This window comes from Aulonocara sp. 'chitande type north' Nkhata Bay, linkage group LG18, assembly GCF_057382095.1.
Source record: "Aulonocara sp. 'chitande type north' Nkhata Bay isolate Kocher_YH1m ecotype deep benthic linkage group LG18, A_spYH_male_GT1.1, whole genome shotgun sequence".
Taxonomy (NCBI): Eukaryota; Metazoa; Chordata; class Actinopteri; order Cichliformes; family Cichlidae; genus Aulonocara; species Aulonocara sp. 'chitande type north' Nkhata Bay.
In genome coordinates, this window is record NC_141361.1 from 38864405 (window position 1) to 38889221 (window position 24817).

General features: G+C 41.9%; 1 protein-coding gene across 1 annotated transcript; it reads left to right on the forward strand.

Annotated features, from left to right (window-relative positions):
- Positions 1-283: 283 nt before the first annotated feature.
- Positions 284-1609, forward strand: ptf1a (pancreas associated transcription factor 1a). The gene is made up of 2 exons (XM_086272584.1): positions 284-904; positions 1130-1609. Exons 1-2 carry the CDS (start codon positions 286-288, stop codon positions 1330-1332), a joined length of 822 nt encoding a protein of 273 aa, XP_086128710.1. The 5' UTR covers positions 284-285; the 3' UTR covers positions 1333-1609.
- Positions 1610-24817: the final 23208 nt, after the last annotated feature.

Genomic DNA, 24817 nt, shown 5'->3' on the forward strand with positions numbered 1-24817 from the left:
GTTGAGCACGGTCCAGCTGGTGGAGCTCAGTTAAGACGTCAGAGCAAGCTCGGACAGCGGGGACAAGGGGCGTGGTTTGGGGGACTATCTCGAGGTGCGCCTCACGGACCGAGCTGTGATTGGTTGGCCCGCCTGGCAAACGGCACGCGACTATGGATGTCGCTATAAAGAACCCTCGCGTGCCTGTTCTTCAGCTAAAAGTTCAGCTAGTGCAGAGCGCGAGCACAGTGTCAAAGGAAAGACGGGTGTGATTGTTTCCGCAGTAACAGCAGGAAGAAAACAAACATGGATGGGGTGCTGGACCCTTTCTCTGGACTCGACTCTTTCTCCTCCCCTCCTTATTTCGACGATGACGAGTTTTTCACCGACCAGTCCTCTCGAGATGGACACTTGGAGACGGATGACTTTCTGGATGACGAAGTGGACTTCCTCTCGGGTAATTTTCAAGACTATTACAGCAAAGACGGCAGCGGCAGAGCACCGCCTCACGATGGAGACTACGACATCGGCAACCTGTCCTTCTCCTCTTCGTCCTCCGTCTTCTCCTACGGCTGCGCAGACAGCACGCCGGAGCTGTCTCCTCGGATGGGCCATCACGGCGGGCCGTTGCTGAAGCGCAGGAGGCGGATGAGGTCTGAGATGGAGATGCAGCAGCTGAGGCAGGCGGCCAACGTCAGGGAGCGGCGGAGGATGCAGTCCATCAATGACGCGTTCGAGGGCCTACGCTCCCACATCCCCACTCTGCCCTACGAGAAGAGACTCTCTAAAGTGGACACTCTGCGGCTGGCCATCGGCTACATCAACTTCCTGGCTGAGCTCGTGCAGTCTGACCTTCCTATTAGAAACTCCAGCAGCGACATGCACGCGCAGCCCAAGAAAGTAATCATCTGCCACAGAGGAACAAGTGAGTGCGCCTTTGTTTTTACAGTGGTCGTAATGGAACCAAGCCTGCCTTTATGCGTAATAAGAGACTCGTGGGCGCATCTAATTTGAATCAGACAATCGTCAGAGTCAGATTTATGGTGTCATGGTGCGAAAAAAGCAAAATAAAACAAAGCCAAAAAAGTGGTGCGGAAATTAAAATAAACAATTGTGAAAATTTTATTAATTTTTGCTTTTCCCCCTCCAGGGTCCCCCTCGCCAAGCGACCCCGACTACGGCCTGCCTCCGCTGGCCGGTCACTCGCTGTCTTGGTCGGATGAAAAGCAGCTCCGGGAGCAGAACATCATCCGTACAGCAAAAGTCTGGACACCGGAGGACCCCCGAAAACTGCACAGTAAACCGGGCCTCACAGACATCGAAAACGAGCCTCCCTTCAACCTGGTGGCCTGAACAGCAGCACAAGCCTTGCGCCATGGAAATGTGACGACTGTAAAGTGTATCACGCTATTGTCTGTTAATGTGAAAAGGAGCAGCATGTGAGCTGATTTTACAGTTTTACATACTGGCCTCAGTGCTGTACATAGTTTTATCATGTTGATAATTTTATTTTTGTAATTCAAGCAGCTGGCAATCATGTATTTATTTTGTTTCACAGGTGATAATATATGTTTTAATTTAAATGTACTGTAAGACAAAATGTATTTTTATATCGGTCCACAATGATTTCTATTTATATGCTCTCTTCAAATAAAAGAACCAACTGATAAGAAGACTATTATTATTATTATTATTATTATTGTTATTATTATTATTGTTATTATTATTATTATTATTATTGTTATTATTATTATTATTATTATTGTTATTATTATTATTATTATTATTATTATTATTATTGTTATTATTATTATTATTATTATTATTATTGTTATTATTATTATTGTTATTATTATTATTATTATTATTGTTATTATTATTGTTATTATTATTATTATTATTATTATTATTATTATTATTATTGTTATTATTATTATTGTTATTATTATTATTATTATTATTATTATTATTATTATTATTATTATTATTATTATTGCTGTGTGCGTTAAACATTTCTGTGTTCACAGAAGATGAAACTATTGAATGTAAATGTTTAGCGCCAGTCTTACTGAAAACGGCTTGCTGCGCATAAGTGTGAGCTCTGTGAGCTGTGCCTTTGGATTATCACACTAACGATGTGTTTTGTAGAGAGCAGCACAAATGTGTCCGTTCTTGAACCAGTTAACAATCCAACCAGTCGCAGTTTTATTGCTTGTTTGCCCAAACTTTTTATCGTCAGATTTTAAAAATCACCGTGAATTCGGAACTCTCAGATAACAATAACACATCTTTAAAATACACACATGCGTGTTAGTCGATGAATGGGTGAGGGGAGCATCCTCCTTGCCGTGGAATTGCGCAGTGGCCGCTGGAAGCTGACGCGCTTTGACCTGAAAGTGTGATTGAGTGAATGAAAGAAGAAAGCGCTCTAATGCTGTGACATAAATATGCAAATGAATGCTAATGAGGCGCACTGTACACCCACAGACAGCTGAAGGTGTTTAAAGCGCACGCGGGCGTGCAACAGTATGGTGGGAAAGCAGTCAATACTCTCTGTGCTGCCAGGTGCTGTCGGGACAGATTTTCCCGTGGTAGCGGCATCCCAGGAACATGTGTCCCCACGGCCTTCTCTGCGGCCGCCCCCTCTGCCGACACGCTGGCGTATATATGAAGCATGAGTGGCTAAAAGCTGCCGCACACAGGCTGAGGAGGACCCGCTGCACCTGCAGCAGAGCAGGTATGCTTGTTTCTTCTTCAGCTGCACAACTCGTCTTTCCTTCGTTTTTCCTCTTTTAATGACAGTTACGTTGTTTCTCTCAGCCTCTGTTTAGCCGATTTTCCACTTCCTCTGTGCCTCCGACAGCAGCATGTAATCCTGCTGCAGCCATTAGAAAGTCAAATGTTAGAGAGTTAATGCAACTTCACCTCCTTGGAAAGAGCTGCAGGTCCGTTCAGACGTTGTAGTGTCGCACTCGCGCTTTTTAGTGTCGCAACGCAAAGCGCGTCTCAGCGTCGTTTGGTGCGGTCGCGGCCAGGCTTAAATCCTCCCAGCTATCTTGTCATTCCGACTACAGGCTTGGCGCGGAAAGTTTGATTTCCTTTAGTTCTGCGCAGGCCTGAACCTTCTGAGCCACAGATAGCGATTTGGTTGAGAAAGGATCTGCAGACTGAGCGCAGGCACGCGGCGCGCTCTTACATCCTGCTGCAGTACAAACGAGTGCGAGTCGTCCGAGGTAGAAGCGAGCTGTCTGACAAACTGATTTCTAAGAATAGCACAGAATTCAGAAAATAACCAGATGCTTTCCAGAGTTCCAACATTTAAATCAGTCACAAAAATCTGATTTTCTGGGACGAAAGCCATAAAGCTGCAAAGACGGTTCACTAAAACTTTTGAACGTGTTCATCACTGCTGAGATAGGTCGCCATAAACAACAGATCCATATTTCTATTGTACGCTAACTCATACTTTTAGTTATGATTTGATAGCTCGTTTTCTTTGCATCTGTAAGTGGATTGTTGAAGGTTTGCAGGGTAATTCTAATGAACACAGTCTCTGCTGTAATAGATGGCACAATGCTACAGAGCACTGTTTTCGCCAGGACATTTATGAGTGAGCCGTTATCCTCCTGGCTTTGCGTCTGCTAAGATCATGCAATGGCTTCATGCATCGGACACTTGCACTGTTACGCACGGGTGACTTTGAATATTTATTTCATGGCACCGAAGGTTGAAAGTGAATTAACAATTAATAAAGAAGTCTGCTGCCAGTTTATGGCGCCGTTTTAAAAAGACACCGGTGCGGAGCTTTAGTTTACCAGCACCGACCGACACAGAGTAATGGGTCCAATACGCTGTATTTTTTTCACATCCGGTTTGAACCCGCATGTGAGCGCCAAAGAAGAACCACAGATCGGCTTGATCTGCAGATTATCTCGCTCGGGGAATGAAGCCCCAGGACTCATTCTAATACACCGGATTATGAGCTTTTGTGCTTTCAGCATGGCATCAGAGTGCCGGCCGTGGAGCTTTTCCACTGGTATAGATTCGCCAAGGTGGCCGATCAGCGCGCAAGGTAAGTCAAAGGTGCTCAGTGGATTTGTGCTGGCTCGGCTCTGAATGCGGAGATGAGGGGAGGTAGCTGAGATCGTTCTCCGGTGCTTCTTCTTTTCAGACGTGACCTTTCGGTCTAAATGGCATCTTTTATGAGGCTTTCTTTGTCACGCTGGCAGAGACTTGTCTGCGCCGTTTTCTCCGAGGATGCACCTGGTAGCTGAAACTTTGTCTCTTTTGATTTCCTCCTTGCTAGTCCCTGAACAGCAGCTGCTTTAAAACAAGCAAAAAGAGAGGCCCTTGCACTGTTCGAGACGGCGTTGGCACCGTTTTCCACGTCTTTAATGTTCCATCGCCCTTTGTCCACGATACAATATGGCCACTGTAAAGCATGACGTTTTGCAATAATAAAGCACAAGTTCAATGACGTGACACTGGGCTAAAAGCGCAGCGCGGGCCGGACGAGCCAAACACATCCCTGCGTTTGTTTTGTGCACCCGCAGTCAATTAACAGCGAGGCCTGGTCGCCGCGCCTTGATAAGCCAATTAAATTTATGTCTTCTATTTTTTCTATGGAGAGAAAAGAGCTGCGTTCTCTACTCGTCCGACGATTTTCTTACCATCACCTGGTGCTTTCCCCACAAGAGAGTAAACCAAGTGGGCCTGAATCATGCGGCTGTCATAGTCCCGCACCATTGTTTCTCGCTTCGATCACTCATTACCGGGATGTAACAAATCCTCGATTAGCTATGTTTTGTGTCATATTTTCATCCCCCGAGATTAAGCAGATGCTGCGATTGTAAAATCCAAACTGTAGGGCTACTCAAGACTGAAAGAGAGACGGACACTTGGTTGCAAGAGAGGGGAAGAAAAAAGCTTTGGGCACATCTTCAGAGGAATAAAACATCTAGGAGCCATAAACAGACTTCAACCTGCTCTATTTCAGCCTTTGTGTTGTTTGTGAATAATTAATGTTAATAGGGACAGGTTTGTATACTTTGAATGCAGGACCACAGGTGCGGAATGACAGGATGAATAACCGGCCCTGATTTTTGCCAGAGCTCGAGGGCTCTTGTCCAGGGTCTCCAAGCTGATGGAAAATATTGTCATGTCTTTGATTCGCAGCATTACTTTCACCGAGAACAAAGCCTGGTGATGAAAAGCTTATGTTGGAGTGAAACGGGCGATGACGGTGGCCGCTTCAGAGTCCTGAAAGAAAGAGAAAGGGGCCGAGTCAATGGCAATGCGCGCTTCTGGTTTTGTGCGCAAGTGCTCCATCTAACTCAAATAAAGGAGCCTTTCCAACTTTTAAAGGACCACTTTTTGCCTTTAATAAAGGCTAGACGGCTGTAGCCATTAAGCATATGGTGCTAAGGCGCTGGTCTTTTGTCCCCGTAAAGCCCTTGAGATACTAACTTGTGTTCCTTCCTGGATATTTAACTTCTCAAAAGCTCTAACTTTATGCGCTGGCAACAAGTGGCTCCGGGGCGCACGAACAGCTTTCCCAATTGAGAAAGCAGGGTGGCAAATACAGAAGACCGAGTGGATAAATTATTACCTCTGGACTGTATTTCTTTGTGGCGGCGCCTGGTGTACATTTAAGAAAAATTATTTTCCATTTTTGACCGCAGAGTGGAGAATTTAAAGGGGTCGAAGTGTTATTTTGGCGCATGAATATTACTAACAGTACACGCAGAGACTGGAGCTGAAACGAGCGGAGTAATTTCAACTGTCTTACAGCGCTAGAGTCAAATAAGACGAGTCACACAGAAATGGCACTTTAGCAGCCGCCTGTGATAAACTGTATTTGTCAGAGTAGTGCATTAGATGGCGCTGTACAATGAGCCGCCAATTCCAGTTAGAAGCTGTAACTAAATAAACTCGAATCCAAAAACCTCCTTGCGAACGTCCCGTTTAACTCACACTTTAGGTATTAACCCTGCAGTTGGTTTCGTCGGGTTCGTGCGTAAAAGGGTACCTTTGCTGTTTGGTTTTACTGCGCAATGGTGCGTTTACTGCTCAGCCGAAAAGGACAATGCTCATGTAAGTCCATGAAAATATTTACGAGAAGTATCTGAATAATAAACTGTAGCGATCCGCCTGGTGGAGGCAGCTGATATTGACCTCGGTGTGATTTCAGGTGTCTTTCGTAAGACGATGCATCACACAACGTACTTGGAATGCAGTCACCAACCGAAGAGACACAATGTACACATTTTAGGAAGAGTTTTTAAAGTGACCTTTTGCTTGAATTTTTATGTTCTACAAACTCACGTGTCTAATCTGAAGCAAAGCGCGTGTTAATTTTTTTTTTCAAAACCAGCGTAAAAGCGCATTTTGATGGGAGCTGTGGGTATCTCCATATGATACACGCATTTGTTGAAAACGAGACATTTATTCATTAATTTACTTATCACTATTTCACCTCCTGCTCGGGGGAAATATCACTCAAAATGTCAGCTGTCAATAAAACTCGATCTTGTTTGGTTTTATGGGCATTTGTCGTCCAGTCAATAAATAAATAAATAAATAAATGTGTGTGTGTGTGTGTGCGCGCGCGCGCGCGCGCGTGATGGAGCCAGCTGGCCGTCTCTGGCCTCTGAAAACCCCCCTGGTGGACGGAACACGGCGGCCTGACCTCCGCGCCGGAGGACGGGAGATGCGCCTTTGACTGAATTAGCCATAAAGACGTCTTGCTATGATCTTTGTTGCTCCTGAAAGCAAAGTGGATATGAGCGGCATTGTGCACAGCTTTTGCGTGCCCCATCATGAAATATTACAGTCTATTCACAAGGAAGCTCCTTTGAAAAGATATGGAAATGAAGCAGACTGGACTGACTTGGAAGAAAATGTCATGGCGACGATGAATCGAAACTTATAAACGGACAAGAAGGCACCAACTTCTTGCGTTTTCGGAGAAATCTAAAAGTCTTCGAATTCAGTTGGGATGCTGGAGGCTGTGTGATGTCCAGAGGAAAAGCTGTAATTGCTCAGCCTACATGAGCTGACAAATGATCGTAAATTATCTTTTTTTTTTTTCTTAAAAAATCCCCGAATAACTCAACAAAAAGTGATAAATTACAAATATGCTAATTTCAGTCATGGCCGTTTATACGTGTGCGTCTCCATCCATCTCCTACATTCTGAGCTGCTGATCCCCGTCGCGCGCTAGAGGACACTCAACCCGTTTAGTCCGAGATTCTTTGTTCACTTTCAGCCTCCAGGGAAGGTTTTTTTCTTTTAGTTTTTATACCCCGGACCCTCCACCCCATCCCTTACTCTGTCAGTTGCCAGGATTCAGAGGTGCAAAAGCATGCATCATTTTTCACCAGCTCTCCGTTTTGATATCGACAAAAGCTGCTGCTATGGAACAGCCTCTCCGCTTGTTCGCTGGCTTGAACTTCACTGATGTCCGACTGCTCTCTTTTCCTCGCCTGAACGCGACGCAGCGGGGATGGATTTGCAAGACAAATGCAGCTGTGTGTGAGAGAGAAAGTCAAGTGGCACAAAAAGGCCGTTTCAGTCAGCCGATGGGATGGAGAAAGTCAGCATTATGCGAACGTCAAATCAATCAAAAACAAAAGCCTGCATGCAGAAAATAATGAGTTTATGGTGCTGAAATGGCAGCTTATTTTTGGTCGGATTGGAAAGACTGGAGGTAAAGTATTGGTAGTGGTGATAAAAAAAAAATCAGTTTCATCCACAGCTTGTCAAGTGGCATTGCTCTGGCGTCGACGGACACATTCAGATATTCTTTCCGCATTTCTTTCTGTATGAAAAGGGGAAGCAGTGGGGGTGAAAGTGTAGTACCGGTGATTTTTGAATACTTGGATAAGCTGAAGAGGTGAAATAAAAGCACCAACACTGTAAATACCCATAACTGAGAGTGTGAGGTAACTAAGTTTTTTAGTCTCTAAATGATCTGCAGAGTTATCAGCGAAAAAGAGAAAATTATATCAAAACAGCTAGGTTACAGTTTGGTTGTTTTTTGTAAAAACAACAACAACAACAACAACAACCCCAAAATCCCCCAGTCTTGTGCTGTGCTGCGCTGTGCCGTTCACGGAGTACAGAAACCAGACTCATATCTCAAAGTGTACATTGATGTAATCAGAGGCTGCACAAAACCTATGGAAATATATATATGTATTCACCGCGCGTAATCCTGTGTTTTATTGTCTCGTAATCAATTCCAAGAATCACTGACTCAAACTGCAAAGAGTAATGTGAAAGAAGTTTCTCCGGTTATAAAGGAAAATGAACTTCTGCGCTGTGCAAGTTAAAAAGTAGAAATATTAAAGTAAAAGTGCACCAAGAATATGTTTCCCGAACCCTATGTGAGGCAATAAAAAACTTTGTCATCATCAATGGGTTTAAATGTAGTCATCAGACATTTTCTTTTTCGTTTGCCTGCAGCTGAACCCAGCTATGATGTAAGTCAGATCTTCGGTGGCTGGTGGCCAGTGCCGACTGGGACAGCTTCCAGCCTCAGAGGACTGCGATTAACCCAGGAGCGGTCAAACTCGGCAGGACGCCCTCCACAACCAGCCACAGCTATTTATCCACTTTCCAATGAAACCAATTACTTTTACAGAAAGCCCCAGCGCCAACATTATATGTGTTGTTCTTGCAGACCAAAAGAGTATGGCTTTGAAAAGAGAGCCAGCCATGAAGTAGGAAACCCTCCTGAGCTGCTCCAGCAGGCTGTAAAATATACCTAAAGTCAGTATCCATGGAGACTACTTGGTGTGTGAGAGCCGCCTGGACGATACACGTGGATATTATTACTACTGCTATTTACTGTTCTTTGTCTTTTACTTGTTATTGTACAGAGTTCGTTTTTACACTGTTCCCCTGGGATTAATACACGATTCAGATTCTGATATCAGAACAGTAAAAGTGTTGGAGTTGCCACGAATTTCCTTCACGGAGCTACCAGAAGAAATGTTCTTAATGTAAATCTGCTTACACCTTGTTTTTATTTATTTATTTATTTTACAATGTGCTTGTTGCAGGACATCACAGCTTTTAACAAATTCAGGCATTTTAGCTTCTTTTTAAAAAAAATCAATTGAAGTATTTAAACAGTTGTAAAAGTCACAGCACGTTAACTTCACAGAACCTTCTCAGTCATTTTCATCTTCATTTCACTATGAAGGTGATCTTGCAGAAACAGGGAAATGCAAGCGCAAGCGCTTTTCCACACAAACTGTGTAAGAAAAATCTAGAAAACACATCCAGTTATTGTTTGACACATTAAGGACGCACTACTTCTTCCATTAACACTGAGCTGTGTAAGTGTAAATGTTCTTTTTTTTTACTGCTACTCGAGTAAGTTTCAGTCTGATTTTCACAGATGCAAGACCTCGAGCCAATTAACTTTAATTTATCATTATTATAATTTAATATTAATAAAAATATAATTTTATCATTTTCTAATGGTTATTTGTTGTGTTAAAATTTCAAGTGATTATATGACTCATAAACGCACAGAAAATGCTGCAACCAACACTGCAAAGTGCTGACAAACACAGGAAACCAAATAGCTTAAATAACACAAACCAACCACAGTGGTTGCCCCGGGTAACATGTTCAAATTGCTTTTGGCAACTGACTTGCTCTGAAAAACACCCAAAGACGTTGAGTGCACTGAAGTCTTACAAATGTTAACTTCTCAGACTGTGTGACTAAAGATCATTTCTACTTTGTTTGGTGCTGATTAGCATTTTCCTTTACTGCTGAACTAAACTCTATGACACTCCATTTAAGGCTTTTCTTGACATTAGAATCCACAGGTAGCAGTAAAATGAGGGGGCATATTTTTTAAATTATGTTGACAAGGTGGTTTTTTTCTGCATCTGTCCAATCAATGTCATGTTAAAGTGTTGTTATTAGGTTACTAGTCGTAAGTAAGGAAAGGATGAGGACAGCAGACTCGGCTAATAAAGCAGTCATATCACTGATCTCTGGCCGGGCTAATTGACAGACACATGAAGAGAAAACTACTAATTGATTATAGGCTTGTCCTATTCTAGCGCAGGAGGTGACTGATGGAAAATGTGAACTGGCCTGAAAGGCGTTTTGTGCGTAGGTCTAGGTTTGGATTTCTGTTTTGATGAAATATTTTCCGCACAGTGAGTTCCTGCTTGAAATTTCTACGTACTTTAAGGCACAATAACAAAAGTGGTGTTTTTTATAGTTATTTGTGTGTCTTGACAGTTGCGCTGTCACTTAGCAGAGGGTCTCCAGGCCCATTGAGCTTATATCCAATTATAGAAGTATTTACTTTTAACCAAGTGAAGCCTGAACCATGAAATGTTTCTTTGAAACTGGGATGTTTACTGAACCTTCTGACCGATAAAAAATAAATAAATAAATGAAATATCAGTTTGCATGTATGAGCATTGATTTGCATAAATTCTGCTACATCTGACTGTATACGTCAGGCTTTTCAGGAACAATTATACTAAGTAGGGGTCCCACAAACCCATGTATTAAACACAATACTCTCGGCTTTACTGGATCAGCTTTTCTATTCTAATCTGGTTCGAATGTACAGATGAGTGTAACTGCACAGTGTGCCCATCACTGCCTGTTGTTGTCTGCCTCTGAGCTGAACCAGTTTAGTTGCACTTGATAGACTTTAAACAACAATAAAGCTCAAATACTGTTAGGACAATCCCTAAGAAAATGTTAAGGATTGTGACATTTAACTTGTGCTTTTGTTTTCTTATAGCCTAAATTATTGTTAACAAGCTGATCTTTGCTAGATAGCTCAGGCAGTGTCCAGCCCAGTGTCACAGACATCGAACTGATGGCCAAGAAACATTACAGACATTAACACAATTTTCCATTTAGCAATATTTTGCTCACTGTGACGCAATGTTTTGGAAGGATGTTCAAACAATAGTCATTCAATCACACAAACGACTATGATTTACATTTCAGGAACGTCTCGCACATTTAAAACACTTTAATTCTTTTTTTCTATTAAATTATTGCAATTCATAAAGATTTCAGGTACATATTTGCTTTGTTTACACTGGTTATCTCTCTTGAAGAATTTAGCATGCTATGACCCACAGGCCACCACACCGAGCATATATGCAATGGTCTTAGTTAGCATGAAACAATGCACCATGTAGAGTTGTATTTGCAGTTCTGGGGACCTTCACTACTTATTTAGAAATGAGAAACGTGTGTTTTACTAGGCTTGTTTCCAAATCGTTCAATCAGTCAGCTAGTGCAGGGCTGTGAGCGAACATGGAATTTTCCTTTTGATGTCACTCCTTATCTTAAACCTCATGCTGGAAACTTTTCAAACTAGGGAGAACTCTTTCTCATTATCCTCACTGCACTTTGTTCATGATATGATACGTAACAGAAAAAAACAAATATTCACTTTAGGGGTTTCCAAAAATCAGAGTTCATCCTTTCCAAAATTCTTTGGATGCCAAAAAAAATGATGGCCTGCTAATGGACAACATTCTGAAGCAAAAGGCAACTCATCATCACCACGTCACCATCATCTTCTCTCAGCTTTACCAAGCAAAGCAAATTGATTTCACCATCATCTAGAGTAACAAGCACTGTGCTGTTCAGCAGTCCCAAGGCTCCCACTGTGTCCTTAAACTATTCATTGAGCTTTCATTGACTTCCGGGTTGATTAACATTGTTTTTCCACTCCAGTTGAGCTGAAAACATCTATTGCAATGAATGAGTAAAAGTGCCTTCTGCTGTACTCGTAGCAAACAGCAAACAGCCAGTTCTTTGATGTCTGACTGAAAGAACTGGTCTAACTTCCCAACTTGTGCAACATAAAATATCTCTTCTTCACATAATTTGCATTCTTGTGTTTCTCCATTTTACTTCTTAAATGTCACATCATCTATTTTGCTGTTTGTATTGCAAAGTTAATCTCTATAGATCCACTTTTAACTCCACCACATTTGTGATTTTTGAAACGTAGGTCAAATAGTTTTTTGCTGTTCTAAGAAAACAATGTTAATATATAGAAAATGGCCTTGTTTTTGCAGCACAGGGTAGCTTCTAGTGAACGCCCTGTAGATTTATTGTGCAGTGTTATTCTTAATACAAAACTTTTTAGTGAATGCCCCATCAGTGCTCATCTTACAACTCCAAGACCATGCTGTTCCACTTAACCACAATTCGTTTTACTTAAAAAAAAAAAAAACCCATTGGTTCAACCCCATCACAAGTGATTTTTTTGTTACCTATCAAAGCGAATGTTGGGTTCAACCCATGGGAGGGGCAACATGACATTTCCACGGAGGCGTCTAAACAGGTCAGCCTAGGAAACCATATAGTCCAAAGCAGTGGGAGGAGGACACTTTGAACCAACACCGTGTAACTGAATCTAAACCATTGGTTAAACCCTTTCAGCAGTGCAGGAACAGGGAGAGATTTAACAATGCAATACCATTCATGGGCTAACACAGCCCCAGCAGAATGACCAGGGAGGGGTTTTAATCAGGCAGAAAGGCTCTTAGTGAGCCGGCCAGTTCGTCAGTCAGTCAGTCAGTGAGTCAGACTACACAGGCTCTTGCTCCCAGATCTACACACCTACATCTATCCCTCTGTGTTTGTTTTGGATTGTGTGATGCTTGAATCTGTCATTCTTTCAGAGAGCTTGAAGAATAAAAAAAATGTATAGGCGCTTCAGAGATGTGATAAAGTGAAAGGAGATGGAGAAAGGGGAACTGAGAGCCAGTCTGCCCTCAGCTTGACCTGCAGCTTTCAGGGGGCTTGAACACATCAGAAATCCTATTGTGGGTGGTGATTAATTGAGAGTGATAACTTACCATGAACAGAGATTGTTATGGGCTTTAATGCGGTAGGCCTGGCTTTTTAAACGCTGCTTTCACATAGCTTTGTAGTCCAGCATATGGGCCCAGACGTATTCACTGACAAAAGACGAATGGAAATTTATCACGCTTGTACGTCCTGCTAACAACGTGTTCTCTCTTTTTATTTAAATCCTGATTCTCTTTAAGACTTACTTGCTTTTAAACTGAAACTCCTGATGGGAAAACACATTCATATGGCAGTGATAACATATATTGGTTACAACTATGGTAAAATCTAGGATACTTTGTTCAAGATGTATTAATATGTTACAAAGTTTTCCTTTAACTGATCTGCTAATAAAATGTCATACATGAAAAAAACATCTCAGGTTCGAAGTGCGCTCAAGCTGCCTCTGTGGTCGAATCACTAGTTAAACAAAGAAATTGCAGATTTTTGGTGTTTCCACTTATAGTTTGAGTTACTTGAGCTTGAACTAGACAAAAAACATTTTTCAATTCAATTTCATTTATATAGCACCAAACCACAACAGCAGTCATCACAAGGTGCTTCATATTGTAAGGTGGAGAGAAAACCCTAACAATCAAATGAGCCCTTTTGAGCAAGCATTTGGCAACACTGGGAATGAAAAACTACTTTTTAACAGGAAGAAACTGCAGAACCAGGCTCAAAGAGATAAGCTAAAGGCTTTTCAGGGAGTTTTTGGGACAAGCTGATAGCAATGAATTGCAATAGTCGAGCCTAGTAATACATTTATTAGTAATAAATCCATGTTAGTTTTTCAGCACTACTCTGAGACAGGATGTGTCTAATTTTTTTGAAAATGCACAAATGGAATATATGAGAACTTCTTATTCTTTGCTCAATCGAGCATGAACATTGTCACAAATTATTTTTTGTGACTAAGAATTAGATTTTTATAGTCTTTTATAGTATTGTGAAATTCAACTAGAAACCATTGAGAAGTTGTCACAAGTTATCTTTAGCAATGTTAAGTTTTTATTAGTGTGTGCTCAAATATCTGACTTTAGGTGACAGTTTTCAAATTCTTTTCATACATTTCCTCCCCAGTACTAACTTTTTTATTAATGTATATGTCCCAAGTTACAGATCCTGAATAATTGTGATGTTAACAAAGGCTCAAGCTTTTAATTTTAGTAGTTTAGTTTCTGAGACATTCATATTCAAACATTGCTACAGATTTTAATGTGTGGGTCCTGAAGGTGAGTGGACAGATCAGTTTTCAGAAAACGATATATTTGAAAAGTCTTTGATATATCAAACTAAAGTTTCACAGCAATCATAACAAGGTGGTCGAGAGGAAGAAGGCCTGTGCAGATTTGAAAATGAATGACCTTTACCTCTTTTGAGTGTTACTAAGTTAACCTTACCATTTTCAGCACTTGGTCCCGTTTTTATTCATTTTACATCTTAATTGTTTGCCACATATAAATCAAAACTTTTAAACATAATTTAGTGAGTGGTTTGAACAACCTGTTCTCAAACAACTTGTTCAAAGATGCATTTCTTAAGCAGTCTGAGTCTTTCATTTAACAATTTGGCATAAAAGGCACTTTTTCTGCTGTGCCCCTCTGTCCAAACTGATGACTACATGCAAAAATAGAAATCAATTTTGGCTTAAACAAGATTGTCATAAGTTTAAAAAAAGAGCCTCAAAATAAAGTTGTAATCACACAGCAGTGAAGTGCTGTGTCTTAGCTGTTTCACTGGAGTACCACCACTGTAGATATGATTACATTTAATTTAATTTGATTTATATAGCGCCTATTCACAACACCTGTTGCCTCAAGGTGCTTTATTATTGTAAGTTAAAGACATTACAATAATAGAGAGGAACCCTAACATTAAAAAAAGCACCTATGGTGACAGTGGGAAGGAAAAACTCCCTTTTAACAGGAAGAAACCTCCTGCAGAACCAGGCTCAGGGAGGGGCGGGGCCATCTGCTGTGATTGGTTGGGAATGAGGGGAAAAGAAGAGAGAAGAGAGACAGGACAGAAAACACAATGGAAAAAAGACGGAGTTTAATAACTGATTGACTGATTAATTAAATACAGTATGCGGTGTATAAATGCTCTTGGAATGAAAAGTGGAAGCCCCCCCCCCCCCCCCCCCCCCCCCCGAGCAGTTTAGGGTCACTCATGCTCCTGGGTCAGCTGGTAGATTTTTAGGGAGTGTTTGGAGCAATCTGATAATAATGCAATAAATGTTTGAAATCATCACTCTGAGACAGCAACGTTGCTCAAAGTCTTGCTGGAGGCCAAGGTGATGCCAACTAAAGCAAACATGAGTTTAGATTACAACAACATCAGCTTTACCTGAATTTAGAAGTAGGAAACATCCAGGCCTATATGTCTTTTACACATGCCTGTACTTGTACTACAGTGATATCAGCCGTGGCTCAGACCAAAGTCCTGTCAGGGATTAAACAGACTGAATGATAGAAGAACAGGAAGACAAGCAGCAGCAGAGTAAAGTGGACCTTTTTCTGGAAACATACATACAATGTTTGAATGTTTGTTCTTGGCTTTTCAGCTTTTCAGCAGTGTCAGGACCTTGGAGTCTTGTCTGCTGGCTCTTATCTATTCCAGCTCAATTACTGATGTGTCAGCAGTGATCTATGACCTGAGAAGGGAGGGGGAAGGAAAGATTGAGACCTGGCTGGAGCTGGCCTAGGACCACATGGTTGGGTCATTGTGGGTGAGCGTGTGACTCCCTGCGTATATGGACTGGGGTAATGAGAGGTGACCTGAAACTGGTGGTGGAGGTGGTGTGTATGTGGAGGGGGTGGGTAAAGTTGTGGGCAGCAAGCCCAATGGGTCACATCTTTTAGGTCATTAAAAGCTGGAGGCCAGTTGCTTTCTCAATGGTGATTGCCCTCTAGCATGCTCCTCTTGACTTCGACTTGACTGCAGCCCTGGGTAAAAAGTAGAGCAAACATGCAGAGTCACACAGCTTTGTTCACAGGCAGAACAAATACAGTGATAGATGGCTTGCTATATGCTGAGCAGTTTGTTTTTTCAATGTCTGTGCTTGTGCCTAGAATCAAGGGTTAGTGCAAAACATTTTCACACTTACACTAAAAACACAGAAAGAGGTAGCAAGTGAAGGTAGAGGCAAGGATGGAAACTAAAGCAGGAAGATTGTTGCACAGAGTTCAGGGAGTCAAGTCATCTTTATTTATACAGCACATTTAAAAGACATCAAGTGTCGGCCAAAGTGCTGAACAGAGGGATAATATAATAAAAAGAATTAAAATAGATAAGATGAAAACATTATAGAAAACATTGTAAGACATCCATATGTTTGTAAAAAAATCTGTGTACATGCAAACATGCACATACATATACAAAAGTGTACACATTCACACACAAGCACACATACGTGAACATAAAATACGTGTATAAGTATACACATGCAAACATCATCCAATGAGACCAGAATAGCTAAAACAGAATAAAAGAGGTGTCAGAGAGCTCCGAAAGCCTTGGAAAATTTGAAAGGCCTTCAGATTCGATTTGAAGAGTTCCAAGGTTGAGGAGGATTTTATAAAAAGGGGAAGACTGTTCCAGAGTCTCGGGGCGGCAATGGAGAAAGCCCTGTCACCTTTAGATTTGAACTGGGAGCGTGGAACTAAAAGCATCTGACTGGAGGAGCGCAGAGTTCGAGTGGGTAAGTGCAGGCTAAGGAGATCTGAAATGTAATCTAGAGAGCTTTAAAAACAAATAATAAAACCTCAAAATCAATTCTATATTTAACTGGTAGCCAATGTGTATCGGAGTAATACTCTCTCTCTTTCTGGTACCCGTCAACAGTCTTGCAGCTGCATTTTGAACAAGTTGCAGGCGGGACAGGCTTGAGTGACAGATGCCTAAATAGAGAGAGTTCCAACGTCAAGGACAAAAGGTTTCAAACTTGTTCAGGTTATAAACCTCGTGTTTATTCTCCCTAGCAGTAGCAAATGCTTAAAAAAACACTTTTATGAAAACACTGAATAAAGAATTATTTTCTTGAAAAAGGCTAAATTGTACATCAGTATTGAATATTACATAAAATAAACTATATATAATGACAGTGATGCAGAAATGTCTGCATGTGTCACAGAGCCACGGCTCAGTGTCTAAATGAGCCTCACAGGCCTGAATGTGTGTTTGAAGCCATTTATAATTGTTAACGTGTTTGATCTGCTGCTCACCACAAATAAGCACAAGCAGAAACTTTGGACTTTTAACGGTATTTTCATAAGTTTTACAGCTTTTCCTAATGATAAAAACCTCCTTATGGCCGTTCATAAAACACTAGGTAACTAAGCCATAAACAATGAAATGGCAGAAAAGTTTCTGTTTTTCAGTTTCTGCTACAGAAATCATGTATAAAAACAGTTAAAATGTAACTTCTTTACACTGACAGAAAGAGGAGTTTCAGTGGCTACTCAAGATCACAGTGGGCTGTATGTGGCCCATAATGTAAAATAAGTTTGACACCCCTACTCTAGACAGAGGAAGGATGACAAGGGTGGTGGCGGAACGAGGAAGTAGAGAATATTCCAGTGATGACAAGAAAAAGTGGGATCGCTGAATAAAGGAGACAGGAGTACTGAAAGGCTAGGTGTGAAAATGAGTGACCAAACAAAAAGGCTTATAATGAGTTGTAGGTAAGGCTGGACACTGAGCAAGGAGAGACTGGTTTTTATTGACTTGTATATGAGTAGGCAGAGAAAATGAGCTGGAAAAGATGCACCGCAGAGCTGCTGAGAAGATGAGAGGTGCACTTTGAGGACAGGATGAATGTAGAACATTAGAGTGCTGCCAGGCAGGAGGAGAAGAGGAAGACCTTAGTGAAGATTAAGTGAAGGAGGACATGCTGAGGGTTGGTGTGAGGTTCAGGCATAAGATGTGCTGTGGCAACCCCTAATGGGAGCAGCCGAGGGGGAAAAAAAGCCTGTTGACCCACTTCCAGCACGCTTTTTCAGACATTGATATCTGAGAAATACTTCAACATGAATATCCCCAAAACAGTTCAATTTGATTCAGTTTTATTTAAATAGCACCAAATGACAACAACAGTTGCCTCGAGGTACTTTTTATTGTAAGTTAAGACCCTACAATCACTGGATCAGGATCCGTAATGTGGGACAGATAAATCAAAAACATTTTTCACAAATTGGTTCAATAAATACATTTAAAAAATCAACTTGTCTTGTGTGTCTGAGTACACACTTTTTGGGCTGGCGTTTTCTCTGACAGCTTCAATCAAAATTAGAAACGATGCTCAGAGACTGAGAGAACTAATAGTGCTGCCTGTTGAGCAGTTAGTTTCCAAAACACGTTATTCATGGTTGCATACAATTTTAGACTGACGTGGGTCAAAGCCTGGCATAGCCTGTAATGACGGACACATTTTATGAGTGAGCTTGGCTTTAAGTGACTTACAGGCTTCTTTGAAAAATACCTTCTTATATCCAGGTTCTTCCTTTTTGCTGCCATCCTCCTCTCTTCCCTGCAGGTCCTCACAGCGCAGGCTTGTTGCTGCTAAAACTAAACAGGGCTCCCTGAAAGGCTCAGCCAATCACATTGGCCATATTTGTCACATGAGGTAGGACTCCAGTAGAGAACGTAATTGAACTTGGGTTGGTTTTTCTTTACTCAAAGAGATCAAATTATTGGTGGGGACAATTCAATAATCGCTGGATATTGGTGGGGACATGTCCCTTCTGTCCATGCCAAATCTACGCCCTTGGGATAAACCTATATATGGTGTGTTGTAATGAATTGCTCCACAACACTGCACAGGAAAAATGATTCCCCAGGCTTCCTCTGGGGCTGTCTCTTCACACAGGATCTTCTTGTAGACATTTTTAAGAGTCTTGATAACAGATAATAATCTAATCTGCTCCAATTAATCAGCTGGCTTCTGTGCATCGGATAGCTAGGTTTAAGGTGTTAACTTCCATATTGACCGGTGGGGGGTGGGCTTAAACATTTATCTGCCTGAGTCATGTAAGCTAACTCATTAAGCCCACAAACCAATTATCACTAAGTCAATATCAGGCGTGCAGATTATTGCAGTTAACTAAGTTAACAAGTCAGTGTGAGTATCAGGAGGATATAGTGATGAACTTTGCTTGTTTCTCAGTTCACAAGCCCAAGAAAAGCAGAAACAAACAGAAACAAACAGAAAATAAACACTGCTCAAAAATTATAGCAAAATGTTTAAAATTCTGGGATAGTGATCTGGTCATGAGGACTGCAGTTTGACACCCTTGGGCTAGGGTCACTGTCACTAATCGTAGCATAAGGTGATTCTTGGACCATACAGAGGTTGCACAGGCAGGTCAACCCCCCAGGGATGCCACAGCAATACCTGCCATTGCCACAAGGTTTGATGTGTCTCAAGAACATGGAAGAGATTCCAGGAGAAAACCAGTAATACTAGGAGAGCCGGACAAGGCCGTAGAAAGTCCTCATTTTGCAAAGTAGGAACAGGATCAGCACTGCCAGAGCAACAGAATGACCTCCAGGAGGCCTTATTACAACAGTCTAATCAAACCTCCAACTCAGAAAATAACAGCAACTATATCAAATTTGGCACAGCAAACATAGCAGCAATGACTCATCCAATGTGCTATGCTTAGTGTTAAAAACTGTCTGTGGCCGGAGCAGTCTGAAATCTGAGCTCATAGTAACTGTATGAACATTCCTTTAGAAATAAAATACAACAACTTTGGAATATTTCACACCAGTATACAGGAAATAAGGAACTGTTTAATGTTGTGGTTGGAGAACCTTGCACTGGGACCAGAGTAGAAAGTGTCCACAAAAAGAGAACATGATTCCAGTGTTTCTCTTTCTGAATGACTGCAGAGAAATCCAGGCAGAAGAAATAATCTCAATGCATACATGTTTTGTGTGGCTGCATGCAGTCAGTGTGAATGCATTTTTCTGTGTGGCCAAGAAGACAAATGAAAGCTTAAGTGAATCAGTGTGGTGCCGGTAGTATGAATATTCATTGGCTGAGTGAAAAGCTGGATGAGATGAGTAGGGCTTAATGGAACCTGCACCTGGCAAATCTGTTTATATCAAAATGTCCTGCAGTGAAAAGAAAGTGGAAGAAACCTGTTTGCATAGAAGTGTGGACATGCGTGTGGTACAGTACAGCCACTGCTGGAGATTTGAATGTCTATCAGAATCAGAATCAGAATCGCATTTCTTGGCCATGTATGTGCGCAAACACATACAAGGAATTTAGTTCCGGTAGATGGTGACTCTCAAGCACAGCAATGTAAATCACAACAATATGTAAACAAACACAATGCACACACACACACACACACACACACACACACACACACACACACACACACACACACACACACACGTCTATCTCTCTATCTCTCTCTCTCTCTCTCTCTCTCTCTCTCCCTACATATATATATATCTGGACTGGGCTAAAAACACCACAGCACTTTACAGGAAGGGCCAGAGTCGTCTCTATTTTTTGAGGCGACTGAGGTCCTTCAACATCTGCCAGAAAATGCTGAGGATTTTCTATGAGTCTGTGGTGGCCAGTGCGATCCTCTATGCTGTTGCATGCTGGGGGAGCAGGCTGAGGGTCGCAGATGCCAACAGACTTAATAAACTGATCCGTAAGGCCAGCAATGTTGTGGGGATGGAGCTGGACTCCCTCAAGGTGGTGTCGGAGAGGCGGATGCTGTCCAAGATAAAGACAATGTTGGATAACACCTCCCACCCACTCCATGACATGTTGGTCAGTCACAGGAGCACGTTCAGTGAGAGACTGAGATTACCGAAAAGCACCACTGAACGACACAGGAAATCATTCCTGCCTGTGGCCATCTCCCTGTACAACGCATCCACTTAACACACTGTTTGCTGCTACAGCTACACATGTTTCTTTTCCAACTATTTATTTATGAGTGACTTATGTATGTATGTATGTATATATATGTATATATTGTACTATTCTTAGTTAGCGTATTGTCTGTCTTGTCTTAATGTTGGTTTAAAATGGAGCACTGTAACAAAAAATAATTTCCCCCAGGGATCAATAAAGTATTCTGATTCTGATTCTGATATGTGTGTGTGTGTGTGTAATGTATATATATATATATATATACACGTACACATGCACACGTATAAACCAACTGAAATAATCTAAATCTTATACACATAAAATACATGATGACATAAGTGAATGAATACTACAGAATGTACATAAGGTGCAGTTGCAGTCTGGCAGTGGGAGCAGTGTGATAGTTCAACCGTTTAGGAGGGAGCTGGCGAGGGGAAAGAAACTGTTCCTATGTCGGGTGGTCCTGGTCTGCAGCCTTCTATACTGTCTGCCAGAGGGCAGCAGGTCAAAAAGTCTGTGTCCAGGGTGTGAGGGGTCTGTGATGGTTTTTGGGAGGTACAGGTCCTGGATGGAGGGCAGGGGAGCGCTGATGATCCTTTCTGCTGCCCGTACAGTCCGCTGCAGTCTGCTCCTGTCCTGTTTAGTGGCTGCACCACACCAGACTGTGATGGAGGAGCACAGGACAGACTCAATGACTGCAGGTTAGAACTGGATCAGCAGCTCCTGTGGAAGACTGTACTTCCACAGTTGTCTCAGGAAGTACATCCTCTGCTGGGTCTTTTTGAGGATGGAGGAGATGTTGGTCTCCCACTTCAGGTCCTGGGAGATGGTGGTACCCAGGAACTTGAAGATCTCCACAGTTAATACCAGGCTGTCTGATATGGTGAGGGGGAGCAGTGTTGAGGGATGTCTCCTGAAGTCCACTGTCATCTCTACAGTCTTAAGCATGTTCAGCTCCAGATTGTGCTGACTGCACCAGAGTACCAGCCGCTCAACTTCCTGCCGGTATGCAGACTCATCACCATCCTGAATGAGGCCAATGACAGTGGTGTCATCTGCAAACTTTAGGAGTTTAAAAGGCGAGTTCTTGGAGGTGCAGTCGTTAGTGTAGAGGGAGAACAGTAGTGGTGAGAGGACACATCCTTGAGGGGCACCAATACTGAGGGACCGGGTTTCAGAGGTGATCTCCCCCAGCCTCACTTGCTGCTTCCTGTCTGTCAGGAAGCTGGTGATCCACTGGCAGGTAGCTGGTGACACACTGACCTGGGAGAGTTTGGAGGAGAGAAGTTCAGGCACGATGGTGTTAAAAGCTGAAGTCCACAAACAGGACCCTGGTATAAGTTCCCGGGTGGTCGAGGTGTTGCAGGATGTAATGCAGCCCCATGTTCACTGCATCATCCACCGACCCGTTTGCCCGTTTATTAATTATTGGTCATGATTAAGCTTACCCAACACTATCCTTCAGTGTGGCATGTGACAGCTTCATTCCACATAGTCCATTCTCTATCCAATATGAGGCGGCTACATTAGGATACGACCACCGGGGGTCTGGGTGTCCACGCTGTCAATCTCAATACTGTCTAGTCCAATCACCTCCCCACCCCCCTCTTGTTTAAATCTGTGCTCTTCATCATTCTCCCTTTCAGACTCCCACAGACAGACACCTCAGTCCAAGCTCAATCTAAGTCTCGGTCTTCATCTTCACCCACACCACTGTCTACACTTCTGGAGGGGCCAAACCTAAATCCTATCAATAATGCCATTGTGTTCTGCCACAATGGGTCATCGAGGTCTAATTGCCAAATAAATAAATTTCTCTATCTCGAATAAATCATGTTAAAATTCTTCCAAATGATCTTATTGAGCTGATGGCAGCAGTTTCTAACGAGATGGAAGCATTTGATGCACGCACCGCTAAAAGCAGACATAAAAAAACAAAAGCTCCCGTTTACTTTTTAAGGCAATTACAAACTAAAGGATGAGATTTTTAATGAAGTATTTGTTTTGGTGAATACCAACACTACTATTTTGGCTTACTTTGCTGCAGCTACTGCACTGATTACAATGACCGATTTGTTTGTTTGTTTGAAGAGAATCTGAAGCAACATGGAAATATACAGTGAGCGTCACTGTAGAGAATAAATGTGGTGATGTTGATCCTAAGGTCCAATCCCATGTCACTTTCAGCATAGCTTGTAGCACACTGCAGAAATAAACTTTTTCAGACAACCCACTGGAGTGGAAACATCTAACAAGTCCATTTGTAGAAATGTGCCTATGTGCAGCGGATTGACAAATAGGCAGGACACAGCTTTGTCCGTGTCTGTCAACACTGATATTGGCCTGCACCTCATAAGAGAATTTTCAAAACCTTTGTGGGGAAAAACCCTCCAAATGGCATGCCTTCCATTGAAGTGTAAATTTATTTATCATAACCTTTAAGTATTTAGTCATTCAAAAGTCAAACAGTGCAAACATGATTTTGAATAAAGCCTAATGATCCCTGAGTATTTAACTTAAGTGAATACATCACATCTGACCATGTAAAGATGTCATTCACAACATGTTCAGTCTACTTCCTGATTAAGGAGGCGTTACCCTGTATGTTCTTTAAATCTATTGTGTTTTCTGCCTTTCTTAGCCTCCACCCATAGAATAGCAGCATTTGTGTTTTAATGCTTGCTGTGCTTTTAGCTACAGCTTCTACAAAGAGCCAAGGTTGACCTGGCTAGTGCTGTCCTTTCTGATGCCCCATGGGCCTGTATTACCAATGGGCTTGCTGCCTATTCTTCTGAACCTTCAGCCAGTATTGTGAATGGGTTGTGGTGGCTGATTTAAAGCTTGTGGTCAGAAGAGCAGATGAAGGTCAGGGCAGCAGAGGTCAACCCCGGAACAGCCGATTTACCCAGCTTTCAATATGCCAGCAGTCACATCGATGGGGCTGTAATGACCATTAGGACTGAAGCTATCCACCAGCGTAGCTGGTGCACTGTCACACAGGCGCAGAGGATTATTATTATTTTGCATACTGACGAGTGAAGGCACCCATTATATTACAGTTTGCTTGTGACTCATGAGTCTGGTATCGTGGAGAACGGAGTCTCTGAGAAACTTCTTGCAGCTGGATCTAGCAGATGGGCACCTTTGGTAATGGTTTATGTGTTTATATGTGCTTCACAGGTGTGTAGCTGACAGCTGTGTTCTGAGAAGTCGCTTGTGGTAGAGTGAATGTGATTGTATGACAAATCAATAGTTTTGATTTTGACTGTTAAAAGACGAATACTCAAGGACAAAGGTGGAGTATTCTAGATAATCCAGTGATTTCACTGTGAAACAGATAAATATATACAAACGATTTCTTCCCCTACTTCAGGCCCGTATACGGACGTGAAGAAATGTAATGTAATTTGGCCCTTCAAGGTACTTTTTCTGTTAGGGAGGATTTGTTTGTTGTTGAGTGCAATGTTAAAATAAGTTCTTTAAAAAGCCGAAAGTATTTAATATGAAGGCAATATGAACAGAGAGCACAAACATGTCGAGGCTGTGTTAGTTCAGTGAGGGAGTCAAAAACTAATGTGTACACTTATGTCTGCACTTTGATTCGGGTTTATAAAATGATTTGCATTATTAGATGGAGTAATGAATGCTGACTCAGGACCAGAGCTCCTCAGAGCTTGTTGTACTTTTATTTGCTTTATATACTAGAACAAACTGCTTTTACTGCACAGTACAATTTTTGTCTGCTCTTAATTATCTTTCTATAATGCAGTGTTACTAATCTTTGAATAACTATAGTTCTAGATTTGTTTTGATACCACCCTGAGCATGATCTCGTCTGATCTCAGACACTAAGCAGGGCTGGGCCTAGTTAATACTTGGATGACAGGCCCCCTGGGATTATAGTAGAAAAGAACCATTTACCATTTATGAACTGTAGCACTGTTAGCAGAATGAGAATATTATGGATGGCCACTGTACAAAGACTGTAACAAGATTCTTTTCCTGTGGTTTTTACACAGCAAAAGTATGAAAAGAAAAAAAGAGTTACTTCAAGAACAATGTTAAAAAAAA